Source organism: Phyllostomus discolor, chromosome 5 (assembly GCF_004126475.2).
Source record: "Phyllostomus discolor isolate MPI-MPIP mPhyDis1 chromosome 5, mPhyDis1.pri.v3, whole genome shotgun sequence".
NCBI lineage: Eukaryota > Metazoa > Chordata > Mammalia > Chiroptera > Phyllostomidae > Phyllostomus > Phyllostomus discolor.
The window spans coordinates 107,169,579-107,186,916 of NC_040907.2; the positions used below are offsets into that span (position 1 = coordinate 107,169,579).

The following is a 17,338-nucleotide window of genomic DNA, read 5'->3' on the forward strand; positions in this document are numbered from 1 at the left end:
TTTCTCTGTTCATGGCACCCTATCAGTATTGGGATGGGTAATTAATTAATTACCTCTGCATCCCCCAACCTTTTCCCACCGTAGGCAACCATATTAATGTGTTATATGTATATTTGAATGTTTTCTTGTGAAAGGTATATTGTAGCTTTGTGGGCATATGTTTTTAATTTACATGTGGAGTATTACATTACATTTTTTTGGTTCCCTAATTTTCTTCGTTAAACATGGTTGCATGCCTGAAGTATTTGAAGTGATATAAAAGGCCTTAGAAGCAAATATAAAGATTTTGGCTTTTACTTTGGATGAAATGGAAGTCATTTGAGAGGCAACATGATTTGAATCAGTGTTTTACAAGGAAAAGTTTGCCTTCTGTGTTGAGATTAAAATTTAGGGATGTAAATGTGGAAGCAATGAGGCCAGTTAGTGGGCTGTTACAATAATCCATGGAGGGTTGATGGTGGTTTGAATCACAGACATATATGTTCCTACATGAGGAACTCCTGCATCTAAATGTGAACAAAAACCCAAGAGAAATACAAAAAGAAAGCCCCAAGATTAAAAAGAATGTGAGATGTAAATCATTGATAATCAGCTAAATGTAGATTTAAAAAATAACACAACATTGCATCTGTTATTCTGGCAAATATTAGAAAGCTGAACACTGTCAACCCTGGCTGGGTTATGAGAACTGAAATATCCTCTTGTACTATTTATGGGAATGTAGACTCGAGCAGCAGTGTGACACTGCTGAGCCAAGTTAAGTACTGTAAACACACACTGATGACCTAGCAATCCAGCTCCTGATTATATATTGCAGAGAAACTTCCACATATATTTATGAGGAAAGTGTAAGAAGGTGTTGATTGTAGCATTGTTTGTGGCAACAGGGAAATTAAGGCATCCTATGTTTCCATCACTGGGACAATGGATGGGTAAAATGTGTATTAGCTTTGTGATAAAAACTATGTATGCATTATCTCATCTTTTCTTCCAGATAGCCTCAAGACAGTGGGACTTTTAATAGCATCTCATTTACAAAAGATAAAACATAAACTATTCCCCCTTACACACAAACTTCTGCTTGTTTTCTTTCACATGCTTCTTTCTTAGTGTTTGGAAAAGGACGATATGTTTTCAGGGCTCAGTAGTCAGCATGGTTTGGGGTCTCCCTGCCCTGTAGTTTGCGAGATCTCTCTTCCGGGCCTGAGAGGCTTAGGGCCTGGGCCGTCAGCACCACGGACAGCGCCGGGGTGGGGGAGGGGAGGAGCGTGGCATCCACGAGACATCAGGGTGCCTGGGAGTCTCCAGGGCCTGCGCTTGCTGACCCACTGCACAGCTGCAGCTGCGTCACTAGACCCAGGTAATTGGCAAAGTTCTCCGCTCACCCCTGCGCTCACATTCTTGACCTGTATCCACCCGACCACTCTGCTGCGCAGAACCCCGCTGGCCGGGTGAGCACTGTGGCTCCTCTCCTCTCAGTCCTTCTGTCCCATCTTTTCCCAGCGTCTCGGGGGCGGCTCATGCGCTCCTCTTCCCAGGTTCTGGCGTGCCGCTACCTGTAGTCTTGAGCCCGGGGCCCATGTATGGAAGGGAATGTGTGGCGGGGCGAGGAGGGGGGTGGGCGGGGAAGAGGGGATGAGTGTGACATTGTCTGCGTCCTTGGCTCACCGTGACCTCCTTTAGGACCTGCAGTCCTCCACGCAGGTGTGACCTTGTGAATGCAGTGATTTTGCATGAAGGAGTGATGTGCAAACGGTGTTTCTGCATTAGATCGCCAGCTCGAAAGACTACAGAGTGCCCACACTATCTTTTGTGGTCTAGGGTAGGGCTTGCTGCTCTTTGCCCATTCAAGGGGCTGAGCTGCAGAGAAGCATGCTGGATTGGGAGGGCCCCTAGTTTTGTGCCTGACTGGACACGCAGTCGGCTTCAAAGTCACAGGACTTCATGAGGGCAGAGCCCTTACAGATGAGATTTAATCACTGTCTACTCTTGAAAATGGGGAAACCGACGCCCTGAGAGAGGCAAGACTGGCCTGACGTCATAGCCAGCCTGGGAAGTATTTCAACCACCTCCAGAGAGATGTGGGAGGAGGTGGGTGGGGTAGGTTTACTCAAGAGATCCTAGCAAGGTGCAATGGGTATTAACAGGTCCCCCAAGTGCCCCACTCTGATACCCCTCCCTCCTGACCACCGTCACAGCTCCTTCACCCACATACCTTGGAACAGGCCCCATCTACTTTTGTACTTTGCCCCTCTCTGGGCTTTAGCTCAGGCCCTTCACCTCTGCTAAGTACAAAAGCAGACCCGCCCTATCCTGCTTCCCACCTTGGAGTCTGCTTCTGGGGCTTTCTCTTGGGTTCAAAAAACTAGAGTTGGAGTTTATGCCTGAGTAAAGCTCACTCAATTAGAATGTGAGTCCAGGCTCTGCTGCTGCCCAGCTTCAAGGTCTTGAGGAGGGTCCTTCCTGTCTTGGGATCTCTGAACTGATTTCTACAGTGGGCGGATTAAAGAGCAGTCCTCACCAGGACAGTGCAGACCAGGCCATGTGTGGGGGAGGATTAGTGATTGGGATGTCTGCAGTTGTGATTGTTCTAAAGATAGGGGTGGGGATATTACTGACCTTTTCCCTAGAGAAGAGACCCCTTCCACCCCAAGAGCTTCCCAGAGCAACCTGCCTGGTAATGTACTGGGAGCTGGGCTGGGTAGGGGATGGGCAGGGTGCCTGACTCTGCTACTACCTTTGCTGTGTAGGTTGGCCCTGGCAGGGCTGGCAGGGGCTCTGGCTCTAAGTACTGAGGTTGGCTTTGTCTCCAGCCCTCCAGGGCTCCTGGGTCCTCAAGCCCTGCTGGGATGGGGCAGGGGTGACTGTCTGACTGCCCTCCTGCCAGGCCGGGTGAAGGCCACAGCAGTGTCTTGCCCAGACAGTTTATTGTTCGTAAAACACTATGTTCCTGCACCAAGCCAGGTTGGGTACAGCCAGACTTTGTCACTGTCCTCTTGAACTGTCCCATTCCCCTGTGGGGGTAGGGGTCAGTGCTGGCAGAGAGAGCAGCTCTGGCTGCAGCTGTTGGAAAATGCATTGTTCAAACAAAATCTGGGTTTGTGCCTTGACTTCTCAGTGAGGGAGGCACAGACTCTGGAGCCACACAGAGCCCTATCACTCACCAGCTTAGCCTCTCTGTGCTTCAGTTTTCCTGTTTATATAGTGGGGCTAATCCTAGTGCCTATTTCATGAGATTGTTGAGAGCGTTAAATGAACAGTGTCTGCCCCAGGATCAGTGATCATTGTGTGCTGTTATTTTTATCCTCATGATGGATGGTCTTGCTGTCTGGTTTCAGATGGTAGAGCTTTGTGTGTTGTTTAGATTCTTCTGATAACCCAGGCCAGTAGCTCCTAGGCCAGTGGCTGTCTGGGCCAGGGTGACCCTGTATTTGCTCACGCTTCAGAGGTGGTCAGAAGTAGAGCAGGGGCTGGGTCCCCTTGTCTCAAGCCCCTACTCAGCACTTGGAGAGGTACTGCTCCAGGGAGAGCCAGCCCCTAGTGGCTTTCACTGTAGGGCCTGACATCACCAGCTGGTGGGGCTGGCCATGTGGTTGGAAGCTTCAAGGGCCAGCATGTGGGAAGGAAGTTTGGGACACTTGGGGCTCAGGTTCCAGCTGACCCCACCTCCTTCCTTTCTGCACTGGAATGTAGTTTTGCTTTTTAATTTTCCTATTTAGACTTGCTGCTGGTTGCCTGAGGAGCCCACTTTCCTTTGCTTGAGGAGATCATCCCCCCTTCTCTTTGGCTCATGTGACTTTGGAGGGAGAGATGGAGGATAGCCTGGGAGGACTGTACCCTGTTCTGCCTTGGGGCCTGGCCCCTTGTACAAGGACAGATGGTTCTGGTGACTTGATTGAGCTGATGAAGTAGGAGAGATGCCCTGTTGGTTGAGCACACCAGGCTGAAGATCTCTTGGCACAGGGCCAGGCCCAGGCAGGACCTGGGAGCCAGTTACACCCCAGAAGGCACATTTTCTGTGACTGAGTTGTACAAAGGGACCCAGGCCCCTCCTGCTGGCATTGTCTCTGGTGGAGTGGCTGTGGTGCTGGACCTCACTCACAGGCTGGGATTCTTTGGGCAGAAGAGCATTAGCAAGTATTTAGGGGGAGCTGTTCTATGTCCAGGCAATGCTGGGCTGGGGCAGAGGAAGGGCTGTGCTCACAGTTGTGGAGGTGGGGAAACAGAGGTCCTGTGTAGGATGAGGTGGCAAGGTCTGGGCAGCAGGAGCCTCAGTGAGCCCTGTCAATGCTCAGCTTGCCTTGATAGGGATACCTGGAGGCTCTTCAGGATTGGAGGAGGTGCTTAGAACTGCTCTCCTCTGGAGGGTGGAAGAATTTCCACTGTTTACTCAGGAATTTTCCCTGGAAAAGGGCAGCTGACATACTGGGGTTGAGATGAGCTCCAGGTTCTTGTTCCTTCCAACCTGGGTGGGTTTCCAGCCTGTCTATACCCCCTGAGATGTTAGCTGTTTTGAGAGGCATTGGTGCTGAGAGTAAGCTCTGGGAAGGGTATGGGAGCCAAAGAGTGGTTCCAGCCAAGAGATGGGCATGGGGCCTACCCTCTAGTCTACCCTGTATTGGTTCCTAGTGCCCTTCCCTTCTCTGAGTCTGAGTCCTCCCTGCTGTGAAGTGTGACAGTTCAGGCCCATGTCATTGGTCTTTTGGCCTGGGAAGGTGCTGTGGGTCAGAACTGTAGTTAAAAGAAGTCACTAGTCACTTTTGATCATAATGACCAGAGACCTAGGTGTGCCATGGGCCTTTTGAAATAGTGCAGCTCAGCCAGACCCCTTCTGGCTTTTTCCTGACCAAGCATGGCACATCCAGCCCATGGAGGAATCCCCTGCTCAAATTCCAGACTGGCTAGCTAAGTAGCCTACTCCTTATTGGGGGTTCTGCATGCACGTGCCATGTAGCCCTCTGACGGTGTCTAGGACCTGGGCTGGGTGCTTCCAGGGCCTGGGTCATATGTGTCTTTGCACCAGGTTCTTGGGGGATGGCAGGGCTGGCACACAGGCTGGCATGGGTGGAGCACAGCTGGACTGGAGCTCAAGGAAACTGAGAGCTGTTGGTGGAGTTTATTTTGCTGGGATCTCCCACTAGGCAGTGAACCCAGGAGGGCTGGCAGACTGTCAACTTCTCCTCTGCCACCTGCCTAGTATGACTGACAAATAACAGATGAGTGAAGGAGTAGCTGCCAGAGCCTCCTTTTATCCTGGTACTTTGGTTTATGCCTCTCTTTCTGTCCAGAATGAATCAGCTGAAGTTGCTACCATCCCGGTTGGGAGCACAGGCCTCAAGGCTACTGGCCCCACATGACATCCAGATGTTCAGCTGGTGCAACAGGTCGTCTGGGCCCGGGGCCACCTTTCCAAGCATCAGAGCTGGAGGCAACTCCAGTCACATGGAGGAGATGTACTTTGCCTGGTTGGAAAATCCCCAAAGTGTCCACAAGGTTGGCACCCCCATCCTGCCCACTGTGTGGGAGGGAAGCTCCTGGGGTAGGAAAGGGGAGAAGCAATTTGTCAGTTGTGTGATCTTGCGCCGGTTTCTTTTTCTTTCAATCCATCATCCCTGTGTGTGAAAGAGCCTTGTCCTCATGCTGGATCAGGAAAGTCTGTTGCTTTCCTGTTGCTGAACCAGCTAGTGGGCAGTGGGCTGGCCTGAGAAGTATTGGCAATGCTGTGCTTAGTCACAACTGGTCTAAGACCAGTCCCTGCCCTTTTGTCATTCTATGCTTTCTCCAAGTGGCACCTTATTATGTAGTTAGGTGCATAAGTGTTTAGGTATGCATTGGGCTGACAAAATAAATACCTGCTGATGGTAAAAAATAAAAATCAGATGACAGGGTGAAAGTAAAAAGTGAAGCTGTTCTCCCTCCTCTTTACTCACACTCACATGATCCAAAAACAAGAAGTATGAGGTTAGACAGTAAAAAGGATCCTTCTCAATCCATCTGTCTGCTCAACTTCCACCAGTCTGTCTCAATTTATTCTAATTTATTCTCAGCTGTTTCTGTGTCCTTTCAGAAAATTTCTTCAGGTACACTTACCGCATACATAATTTTAGATTTCCTCTTTATACAAAGTAACATGCAGCATACACTGTTTTGCTCCAGGCTTTTTTCACTTAACATACATCTCCAAGCTCCAAGCTCAAGTACATCAAGAGGCTCATTGTTCTTTTTTCCAGCTTTGTAATATTCCATTGTATGGATGTGCCACCCACATCCCCATGGACAGACATCTGGCTCATTTTCATCCTCTGGATGTCATGATCAGTGCCGCAGTGCATAATCTTGTATATTCCTCATCTTGCATGTGTGCAGCTATCTGTAGAAGAAATATCCCAAAGTGGAACTGTTGGGTCAAAGATTATCTGTACACATGATATTGATGGGTTTTACCAAATTGCTTTCCACAGGGCTCATACTATCTTGTTGTCCCATCAGTACTGTGTGAGATTTGGAAAGCCTTTTTATGTGTTCTGCTAGAACAGTGATTTTTCAACTGGGTGTCACAAGAATCTTTAAAACATGAAATACCTATTTAGTCAGGGTACTGACCTCTTTTTCCATAGATTGTTAGATAAAAAATGACAACAACCAACACAACAATAGCCATCTGATATGAATGAGTCAAAATTATACCTACTTTTTGGTGTGCATAGAATTTTAGTAATTAGTTTATGTGTGCCAAGAGGTGAAAAAGGTTGAGAATTTGTTGTGCTAGAACATGGACATGCTTGTCCACATGTACATCTGCTTTTCGTTTCTACACAAATAGTAGCAAACCATTCAGCCTCTTCTGCTGTGTTTACTTTACAACATATCATGGTGATAATCCACATCCACAATAATAAATGCACCTTATTTTTTTGTAAAGATAGCATAATCTTCTAGAATCTAAATGAATCATTATTTATTTAACCAGTTTCCTACTGATCACCACTTAGATTGCTTTTACGTTGTCATTTTTATGAATAATCCTGTAGGGAAAGATATCCATGTACATACATCTGGGCACACCTGTACAACTTCATCTACAGAATAAATTATGAACAGTGGAATTATTAGTTCAAAGAAAGATGCACTGAAAATGTTGAGGGCCTGCCTGCCCAGTTGCTCTCTGCAAAGGCCTCCTCTCACACACTTTGTGTGAAAGCATATTTCCCCTAGGGGTAGGAGTGCCTCTTGCACACCTGAAGTCCCTGGGTCACAAGTTATAGCCACCCTCCCCACCACCTTCCTAGGTCCTGGAGAGATCTTGGTTCCTGGTGGGAGACTGGTTTTGAGGGGTCTTCTTGGCATGCTCCTGGCATGGAAGGCTCTGAGAACTATGGTGGTGAAGGAACACCCAACATTCCTCAGAGCCCAGACCAGTGCCACCCTCAACTCCTTCCAGGCTCAGACCTGGCTGTTTTCTTGCTTGTAACCCTGCCCAGTCCTGGGACAGGTTCTTCCAGAAAGCCAGTGAGGAAGCATCTTGTGATCCACCTCAGCCACAGCCCTGCTCTGTTGTCCCTGAGAGAAGGGCATCAGTCTCAAGCTGGACCAAGACCAGCAAGTTGGTGGAGGACCACCTGGCTGTGCAGTCCCTGATCCTGGCATACCAGGTAAGTGGCTGGTAGGGCACACACTGGGAGGTGTTCAGGGTGCTGACAGGAAAGAAACTTGCTCAACTCCAAAGTTGTCTCTTCAGAGAACCCTTCTCTAAGCCCTCTCTCTGTCAGGTGGCTCTCCTCCTGCTACTCTGTCACATTACCCTGTCACTTACCACCCCCTGGCCTTTTTTGTGCATACTGATTTGTTTGTGGTCTTTCTGAAAGAAGGTTATGTGTCTCAAACACCACTATGCTCCAAGTACCTAGATGAGGACTTAATAGAAAACAATATCAGTAAATATTGACTGATGGTTGAGTAGATCGATCCTTGTTAATGTCTGTTTTCTTCTCTTGATTGAGCATGCAAGAGGACAGGGAGTGGTATAAAGCAGGTGCTAGTGTTCATGGAATGAATGAGTAATTCAGGAAATGGCTTTCCCACTACTGGCTGCTCTGTTCTGGAGACTTAGGCTCTCACCAGTGGGTCCCCAGGTTGGGCCCTGGCCCCGCTGAAGAGTCCTGATGATGTTTCATAGTCTTGGTCTTGACCAAACAGTACTAATCGGAGGGCAGCCCTGGATGTTCACTTCAAAACAAGTGTTATTGTTTGGGATTTCTCTGGGAATCAGTGGCAGAAGGTATTTGATAAGAAAGTTGTCTTATAGACAGGCAGAAGGAAGCACAAAGACATCCTGGGGCTCTTGGCAGATACTGCATGGGAGGGAGGGAGCATCAAGCTGCTGCTGGGGTGTGGGGAGGCCTTAGTGAATGGGAATAGTGCCTTGCCTCTGAATGGAGCCCTCTGTGTGGGATGGTGGCTGCACTCCTTGTGTACAGAAGGGGAAAGGTAAGCAGGACAGTTTCCCTTATTAGCCTTATGATGCGTTGATTGTGGGCTACCTGGGAGAAAATAGCAGTATTTATAATTATGTTTTTCTTGTCTGGATGAAAAAAGCAGAAAATGGCCTTAACCATCGATCTAGAAAACAAAGGGAAAGGAACATAAAACTATATTATACAGAAAGCAATATTCAGGGTGTTCCTAAGAACCTTATCTTCTAAACAGTTTCCAGCTCTTCAGTTGGCCTTTGTTCCTTAGCCAAGACTGAGCCGTACATAAACCAGAGTAGTCTCTGGATTCACCAAGTCACTCTGTGCCTGCCCAAGGTTATGCCTGATGGTCAGTACCCTCTACCTGCCAGGCAACTAGGAGGCAGAATTCTGATTTGACTTATCTATACACATTACTGAAAAAAAAACCCCACATTATTATTATGGGCATTTTCAAACATAAAAAGCAGAAGAATTGTGCAGTGAACCCCACACAACACAGGGCCAGTTAAAAAATAATTTTGTATTGGTTTTTAGAGTGAAAGAGGGAGGGAGGGAAGGAGAGAAAGACAGAGAGAGAAACATTGGTTTGTTGTTCCACTTGTTTATGCATTCATTGGTTATTTCTTGTATTTACTCATTTAATGGCTGTATGTGCCCTGACCAGGGATCAAACCCACAACCTTGGCAGATCAGAGTTAATGCTCTAATCAACTGAGCTACCAGGCCAGGGCCACAGGGCCAGTCTTGATTCATCTATTACCCACCTCAAGTGCTACCCAGTGGCCACTGATTATTTTGAAGCAAATCCTAGACATCATATTCCATTAATTGAACATTTCAGCATGTATTTCTAGAGATAAAGGCTCTTAAAAATATACCATTATAGCATTATCACACCTAAAAATAATAACAGTAATTCTTAATGTCACCAATATTCAGTTGGTATTGATGTTTGCCTATTTCTGTACCCTGCCTTTTTTATTTTCTTTTTTTTGTTTGTTTGTTTGTTTGTTTTGGAAGAAACCAAGCTGTTTGTCCTGTAGAATTTTCCTGAGTCTGGATTTTGCTGATTGCATCCCCATGGTGTTACTTCATCTGTCCCTTTGTCCCATGTAACTGTAAATTGGTAGTTAGATCTAGAAGCTTTATCAAATGTAGATCTGATTTTTTTTGTTTTAAAATCAGCTTCCTGATGGTGATGGTACTTTTATCAGTTAGCAGCTATGATAATTACTTCCCGAATACATTAATTTGTTAAGGGTGGTAAAAAATGATGATATTCTAATTCAATCTTTCTTTGCTTATTACCTGAACTATCAAGAGAAACTGCCCTTTGTCAACTCCATTTACTCCTGAGGCACAATTTCTATAGAAAGACAGGATTAATGCTTGATTTTTCCTTTTACTGATAAATTTTCAAAATTTTGAGGTAGTTCAATAGCATCTTTCAAAGGTGGCCAAAGAAGATATTTTGTATTTTTTTAGTATGATATGAATGCATGAATTTAACATACTTCATTAGTTGCCATCTGTTATAGATGTTATCTTTATCATAGCTCAAAATGTCTCCTACTGTCAGCCCTGGCCGTGCTTGAGTGTCCCTTTGCTGTCCATCGTGACAAGGGGCTTGGAGCTGCTCAGCCCTGGGACCTGCCTCCCCAGCAAGGGTGGGAGTGCTCTCTGCTATGGCTTTGACCATGACTTCTGGACACTGTCAATGGTTACAGCCAGGAAGTATGTTGTTGTTGTTTTTTTTTTAAAAAAGATAACATACTTTCTGGGTTTGTAGTGATGCTCTGTATGTGTTAAATGTGGGACTTAGGGTTTATCCTTGATCTCATCAATCTTATGTCACCATTTCTTTAAAGATGTCAAAAATAGAGTCTCTTCAAGACAGCAATACAGTGACTTACTTTATTTTCTTACAACCCCCACACAACAGTCTTAGAGTATAATTCTAACACCACACTACTGATCGGTAATAGAAATGAATTTATGAACCTTCCCCCACAGTTCTCCTTGTCTTTAGAGGATATTCTATTAGTCAATGGGAATAGTTCTTTTCTATGAGCTATACCTCAAAATGGATGCATTAATTCATTTATTTTGTTTTACTTTCAATTTTAAAACTTTGTTTTGTTTTATGGTTATATAAAATATTCACAAGTTTCCAAAATCAAACCTCTTCAAAGCAAGATATCCTTATAAGTCTAGCTTCTAGCCTTGCTACTCTACCCTATTTCATCACTTCCCCATAGATAATAATTTTTATATTTTATAGTTTTCTTATTTTATAATTTATTCTTCTGATACAGACATTTATTTTTATAATATAAATATATGCAAATGCATATATTTACTGTAGCTTCCCTTTTATAGATAATAATAGTTTACTACACAAGCTTTTCTATGGTTTGTTTGTGGAGATCCCCTCATAGCAGCTGATAGGGATTTTCTTTAGTCCTTTTATCAGCTCTCTAGTATTCCCCTGTGTGGCTTTCCCATATTCATGTGACAGTCTCCTGTTGATGGACATTTGGGAAGTTTCTAGAATTTTGCAACTCCTAATATTACTGGATGACTACTTTTGTATATGCATCCTTTCTTGTTTTTGAAAGCTGGATGCTGTACTTTTTTATTGTTGTTCAAGTACAGTTGTCTCCATTTCCCCCTTCTACTCCCCTCAACCCCAGCCATCCCTTCCTCCCACCCCTGATCCCACCCCTCTTGGTTTTGTCCATGTGTCCTTTATACATGTCCCTAAAAACCTTCCCCTTTCCCCCCGCCATTATTCCCTCCCACCTCTTCTCTCACTACTGTCAGTTTCTTTTTGTTGTACTTTAAAACAGCATTGAGTTCCTTTCACCTCAGTGGCTGTGGTGGAGCCTTATAGCACCTGTGCAGTGGTTGGATCCTGAAGACATGTGGAAATTTAAAATTCTGAAGTGGGAAGTGTGTGGCTGGGGCTCAGAACCTTGCTCTTGGTGAGGATCTGTCCAGCTGACCTGACCCTATCTCTGCCCTGACATTTTCTTCTTCTTCCAGATCCGGGGCCACCGTGTGGCCCAGCTGGACCCTCTGGGAATTCTGGATGCAGACCTGGACTGCTTTGTGCCCTCAGACTTAATCACAACCATCGATAAATTGGGTGGGAGTTGGTACTCTTGCCCTGATTACACCAGAACCAGCTGGTGCCTGTTCCCAGTGCCTCTGTGTCCTGGGTCCCAGCAAACAGCCCAGGAGGCTTTTATCTGACCCTTGTCCATCTACTGCACAGTGTCCCTGCGAGGGATGTCTCCCTGTATTCCTTAGCTGATGCACCATGCTCAGCAAGCTTGAGACTTGTCCAGCCTCACCCTCATGGCAGCAAGCTGGGCTCTGATTCTCACTCCATGTTTCCTGCAGACAGAGGTTCCCTGAGCTTAGGCTGGACCTGGTGGGAGGGTGCTGGGTGTAATGGGGGGAGGTCTGGAGAACATGCTGGGCTCCACCTGGGCCTGATCCCTCTTTCATCCTCTGCCTCCTGGGCTTTGCCATGTGTGCCTCCTCAGCCTTCTGTGACCTGCGGGAGGCTGACCTGGATAAGGAGTTCCAGTTGCCTACAACCACCTTCATTGGAGGCTCTGAACACACCCTCTCTCTGCGGGAGATTATTCGGTGCCTGGAGGTGAGCAAAGGCAAGTGTGTTGGGCACACCTGCTGGAGCTCTCTGGAACCTGCTGGAGGGAAGGAGGGTGCTGCCTTATCTGTTTCAGATGCCTGGTCATTTGTCCCTCTTCCTGGCTCTTGTGGAATATACCCCTGTTCTCCTAGAGCAATACTGCCAGCACATTGGCCTGGAGTTCATGTTCATCAACGACGTGGAACAGTGCCAGTGGATTTGGCAGAAGTTTGAGACCCCTGGCGTGATGCAGTTCTCCAGTGAGGAGAAACGGACCCTGCTGGCCCGGCTGGTGCTCTCCATGAGGTCAGGCCCTCAGCAGTACCCCAGATGGTCTGAGTGGCTGGAGGGCCTGCTCCCAGCTGTACAAGGTGTCCCAGACCCTGGCTAATAAACTAAGAGGAAGCCTTGCAAGGGAAGGCAGGACTGGATATGCCTCACCCCCTGGCTTGGAAGAGGCCCTTAGGAGGAGCACTGGGGCCAGGTGTTCAGGCTGAGCTGGGTATGTGTGCAGGGATTGAGCTCCAGAGAATATGGCAGCAGAGGTACACCAAGAAGGGCCAAAGTAACAGAAAGTGGCTTTGGTAATGTTTGCTCAGAAAGATGTCTCTGTGTGCAGTGAGTACAGGCAGGGCCCTCGTGGTGGGGAACCACCTGGCTTTGCCTACTAACTTCTCTGAAGCTGGGTCTGCCCAGGGGTGCAGGGGTCTGGAGGAGCACCTGGCTCAGCTGCTGGATACAGAGTAGATTCCTGAGCAGTGAGGTTGGGCTGGAATTTGACTTTAGCTGAGAAGAGGTCTTTGGTTTGTGGTGAGAGAGGCAGGTTGCAGTGTATATGCGCACAGAAGGCAGTGGGCTGGGAGTGGGGAGGTGGCTCATTAGAGCAGTTTGACTGGAAGGGGGAGAGAGGATGGTAGCTGGGAATGGGTGTAGGCAGAGGTTTTTGGTTAAGCTGGGAGGACCACAGCTTCCCTCAGACTTGTGCTCCTTGCTGGTAGGGGCATTGTGGTATCTGTGGCAGGTCCTGGAGTATGTGGAGGCAGGTGATTTTGCAACTTCCTTTGTTCTGAGTACCCTGCTCCAAACCATCATGAATAACCCCATGAGCCTCAGCCTCTCCATTCTTTCCCTCCTCTCCTCAAACAGGTTTGAAGACTTCCTGGCCAGGAAGTGGTCCTCAGAGAAGCGGTTTGGCCTGGAGTGCTGTGAGGTCATGATTCCTGCCCTCAAGACCATCATTGACAAATCGAGTGAGATGGGGATTGAGAATGTCATCTTGGGGATGCCACACAGGTGGGCCCCTTCCTCCCTTCCACAGCCTTATTCATTCTCCTCCAGGCCCAGTAGACTGAGGTGGAAGGGAGGGGATGAGAATCAGAGCAGGGGTTTTAGTGGGACATGAGAACAGAATGACCTAGAAAGTTCCCAGAGTCCCTATTTATCACTGAAAGAGCCAAGCACTTGGCTAAAGCCACAAAGCCAGGAACTAACCAGGCTCTCTCAGACTTGGTTTCTCTCTCACCCTGTTACCACTGTCCCCAGGAGGGTAACTATTTCAGAAAAGGGTTATACTGCATTTCTTGAGGTTCCTGTGGACAAGGAGATGTGAAAGGGTCTGTTCTAGGGAAGTGCAGGCAGAGCCTGGGCAGGTGGGCCCTGACTGGCATACCCTGGAGGAGTTTCTCTGGAGGTCTCTTCCCCTGCTGCAAGCTGGCTACATGTTTCTCTGTGTCCTTGATAAAACACATGGAAGCCTGACTTGGCAACTGGGCAGTAACTTCTGAGCTGGTGCCTGTGGTCTAATGAGGAATACGGCCTGGGGACAAGTAAAGGTGGTCAGGGTTCATGCTGAATGGGCTGTGAGAGAACATGCTGAACAGTCTGGGAATAAAGCCCCTGTGTTTCCTATGACCATTTCCAGTTGCTCATGGTTGGGCCAGCCCCAGACTGCATCAGCATGAGGGATGTCCAGGTGTCCAGATGCAGGGTGAGAGGGTCTCCATCCTGTGAGCTGTTCTGATGGGAGCTGAGAGTTTGCCCATCACAGGCTTCCTGCTCTGAGGGATCTGGAATTCTCAGTGTCTGGTCAGAGGGTCAGGCAGAGCTGGCCCCATGGTCTCAGGTAGCATGGGCCCTGTGGCTTCAGTGGACCTGTGGAAGAGGATGGCACTGGGTGGTTAGGGTCAGCCCTGGGACTATATGGTGGTGCTGACCAGGCTCTTAGCCTGAGGAGGGCTCTGGGAGCTGAGAGATGTTCTGGTCCAGGCCTCCATAGTCACAAAGGGGCCTTTGAGGTTGAAGGGCTTTGCCCATGGCCCCATGGCTCCTGTGACCCCACAGAACAGGAGAGAAGCCCACCTTCTGTCACAGGGCCATGTGACTCTGGAGGTTGGACTGAGCTGTGTGTGTGTTTGGGGCTAGCATCTGTTGGGGGGCTTTGGGAGATGATTTTTAAGTCATGCATTGTGTCTCCATTGGCTGGTGCCCACCCCTAATTAACTGCCCCCAGATGGGAAGTTCAGGTTGGACCGGAGAATCCCTAATTCCTGGCTCCTTACCTGTACCCCCACTTCTCAGACCTCTGTTCCTCTGGTAACTCCCGATCTTAGGTCAGTCTAGTTCCTTCTTCCCTCTACTGCTCCAAGACACTGCTGAGCTAGGCTGGGGGTCACGTGTGAACCACAGCGATGCAATAGCAGACTGGGGCCAAAGTACTGGGTGGGGAGGGTGGGCACTCCACCATGAGGCTGGTGGTTTCCTGCTCATGAGGGCTCCTGAGTCAGAGGTGTGTAGGGAGGGGTGTCTGGGGGAACTGGCCAGCCAGGATCACTCACATACCTTGTAGATTGAGTCAGGTTGAATGGGTTGGGCGTCCCTCGGGCTCTATTTGGGGGGTGGGGTCCCCATACTCTGTGATGATTCTAATGGGTCTGAGGTGGGCAGGGAGCACACTGGTGCTGGGCCCTGTCAGGGAAGGCGGCTCCTGTGCCAGGTGAGAGCCCAGCCCCCTCTGGCTCCAGGGGCAGGCTGAATGTGCTGGCTAATGTCATCTGCAAGGACCTGGAGCAGATCTTCTGCCGGTTTGACCCCAAGCTGGAGGCAGCAGATGAGGTAGGTGCTAAGCCCAGGTTTCAGAGCCCCTGGAGAGTTGGGTATTTGGGAGGTGGACTGGGGAGGAACTGGGTCAGGAGTTTTCAGGCTTGGACAGACCTTGAGATGGACAGATACATGGAAGAGTGGGAAAGAGGCTGGGGATATTTGTATGAGGCTGCTAAACCATTTTTAGAGCAAGTACTCTGGTGTCTGATAGCTAGAAGAGCCCTTGGATAAGCTGAGCTAGTCTCCCTATTTCCAGCTATGGAAATGGGCCCAGGTAGGTGCAGGGAAGTCCTGAGGCATTCACTTTGGCTTGGGCTATGCCTTTCTACCTAGTCTTATCCATCAGTTCAGATGGCCTTAATCATTGTTTGTCCAGGACAGCCTTGGGAGATCAGGACAGTTACCTGTGCCCACTGATGAACAGAGGAAACATTTTTCTGCTCATTCCTTGTTTCTGACGTGCATGCATGTTGTGCATGCCTCACAGCCCATGCCATTGCCATGCTGGGTCTCAGTCCTGACAGCCCTCCTCTTTCCTCTGCTTTCTGCCTCTTGTACAGTACTGCCTGCTTCCTCTTTGGGTGGCTCCGATAGTCCTCCAGGCAGTGGGTCTGTCACTTCCTCCACTGTGCCACCTTTGCCCTCTCACCATCTCTGTTCTAGCCTTATCCAGCCTGTGCACACATATGCGTGTGTGTGTGTGTGTGTGTGTGTGTGTGTGTGTGTGAGTTTTCCACTCCAGACTGAGAGCAGAATAAGGGCAGGGATCTCATCCCCAAAGCTCGAGCACCCAGCACAGGTGCTTGGTTGTTAAAGTGAATCACATTATATGACTGTTCTAATGTCCCAGCACATTAAGCCAGGGCAGGACTGGAACCCGCATCTGCTTCCTCCCAGCCCAGAATCTTCTCACTGTCCTGTCCGTTTAGCTCTGGCACCGTTATCTCTCTGAGCCTCAGCTTATTCTTCTGTGTAGTGGGGATAGCAGCACCTGTCTCAGATGGTTGTGAAGAATCAGAAATGATGGGGGTAAATCCTGGTCAAAGAATACTTTAAGAAAGTATTTACTAGTTTTTTTAACTAAAAAATATGAGCTTTTTTTTTTAAAGCTTATACAATGAGAATATGTCTCCCTGGTGAGCCCCCTTTCCTGCTCTCAGAGGCTCCACTGTGGCCAGTGTTTGTTGTGTTAAAGTATGTACTTACATAAATGTCACATGCAGATACAAACACACATATTTGTCCAGTATGGCCTCATTTGTAAAAGACCAGGGGAGTAGCTCCTACACCTTGTTGTTTTCACTTAACAAGCGGTTGTTTTCACAGCAGCACAGGGAACTCCTTGAGCTTCTGGTGTCCCATTGATTTATGCCATCTCCTCTACATGGGCATTAGGTTGCTGGAATGATTGTCTTTGCACATGTGTGTGATCATATTGTTAGGTAGTGTCTGAGAGATGCTGGGGCTGGAGCTAAGAGGGCTTGCAGACATTAGCGAGTCCACCATTGTGTGTGGGAGTGCCCCAGTCCTCCTTTACTCTGTTGAATCTTTCCAATATGTGCCCTAGTTATTTTTGCCAATACTATTGGGGCACAGATAATTAAATTTTAACATGTTTCTTTGTTACGAGTTTTTGTATTTTCTCATGTTTTTAAGCCATGCATATTTCTTTTTCTGTAACTTCCTCTTCATGGCTTTTGCACATTTCTCTATGGGGTTTTGGGCTGTATCTTACTGATTAATAAAAGTGCTTTATATATTGAGGGGATTAGCCTTTTGCCTGCATTTGTCTTGTAAATAATTTTTCAGCTTGGTTTTTCTGTTAACACTGTGTATGGATTTGCTTCCCCCATGATGAATTTATTAGATTTTAGCTGTCTTATCCTTTATGGCTTCTGAGTTTTTCACATTGTTTAGAAAGGCTTTCCCTACTCTAGGATTATAAAATATGTCATGTTTTCCTCTGGTATTGTGGCTTCATCTGTTACATGCTATAAGGAGTTAGGAGGAGCTCAGCTCTAGTGTTTGCCCAGAGGCTTGGCCAGTGCTTTCCACACCACTTAGGAGCCATCCTTCATTTCTCCGCTTTCATTGCTGCTGGCTG

The 17,338-nt window shown here is 47.7% G+C and overlaps 1 protein-coding gene across 1 annotated transcript in view; it reads left to right on the plus strand.

Annotated features, from left to right (window-relative positions):
- Positions 1–1,343: 1,343 nt before the first annotated feature.
- Positions 1,344–17,338, plus strand: part of OGDHL (oxoglutarate dehydrogenase L) — a 28,041-nt gene continuing 12,046 nt past the window's right edge. Inside the window, 8 exon segments of the mRNA XM_028512809.2 lie at positions 1,344–1,451; positions 5,289–5,493; positions 7,482–7,652; positions 11,520–11,622; positions 12,026–12,141; positions 12,290–12,441; positions 13,282–13,428; positions 15,156–15,246. Coding sequence (XP_028368610.1) covers positions 5,290–5,493; positions 7,482–7,652; positions 11,520–11,622; positions 12,026–12,141; positions 12,290–12,441; positions 13,282–13,428; positions 15,156–15,246 — 984 coding nt within the window. The 5' untranslated portion in view covers positions 1,344–1,451; position 5,289.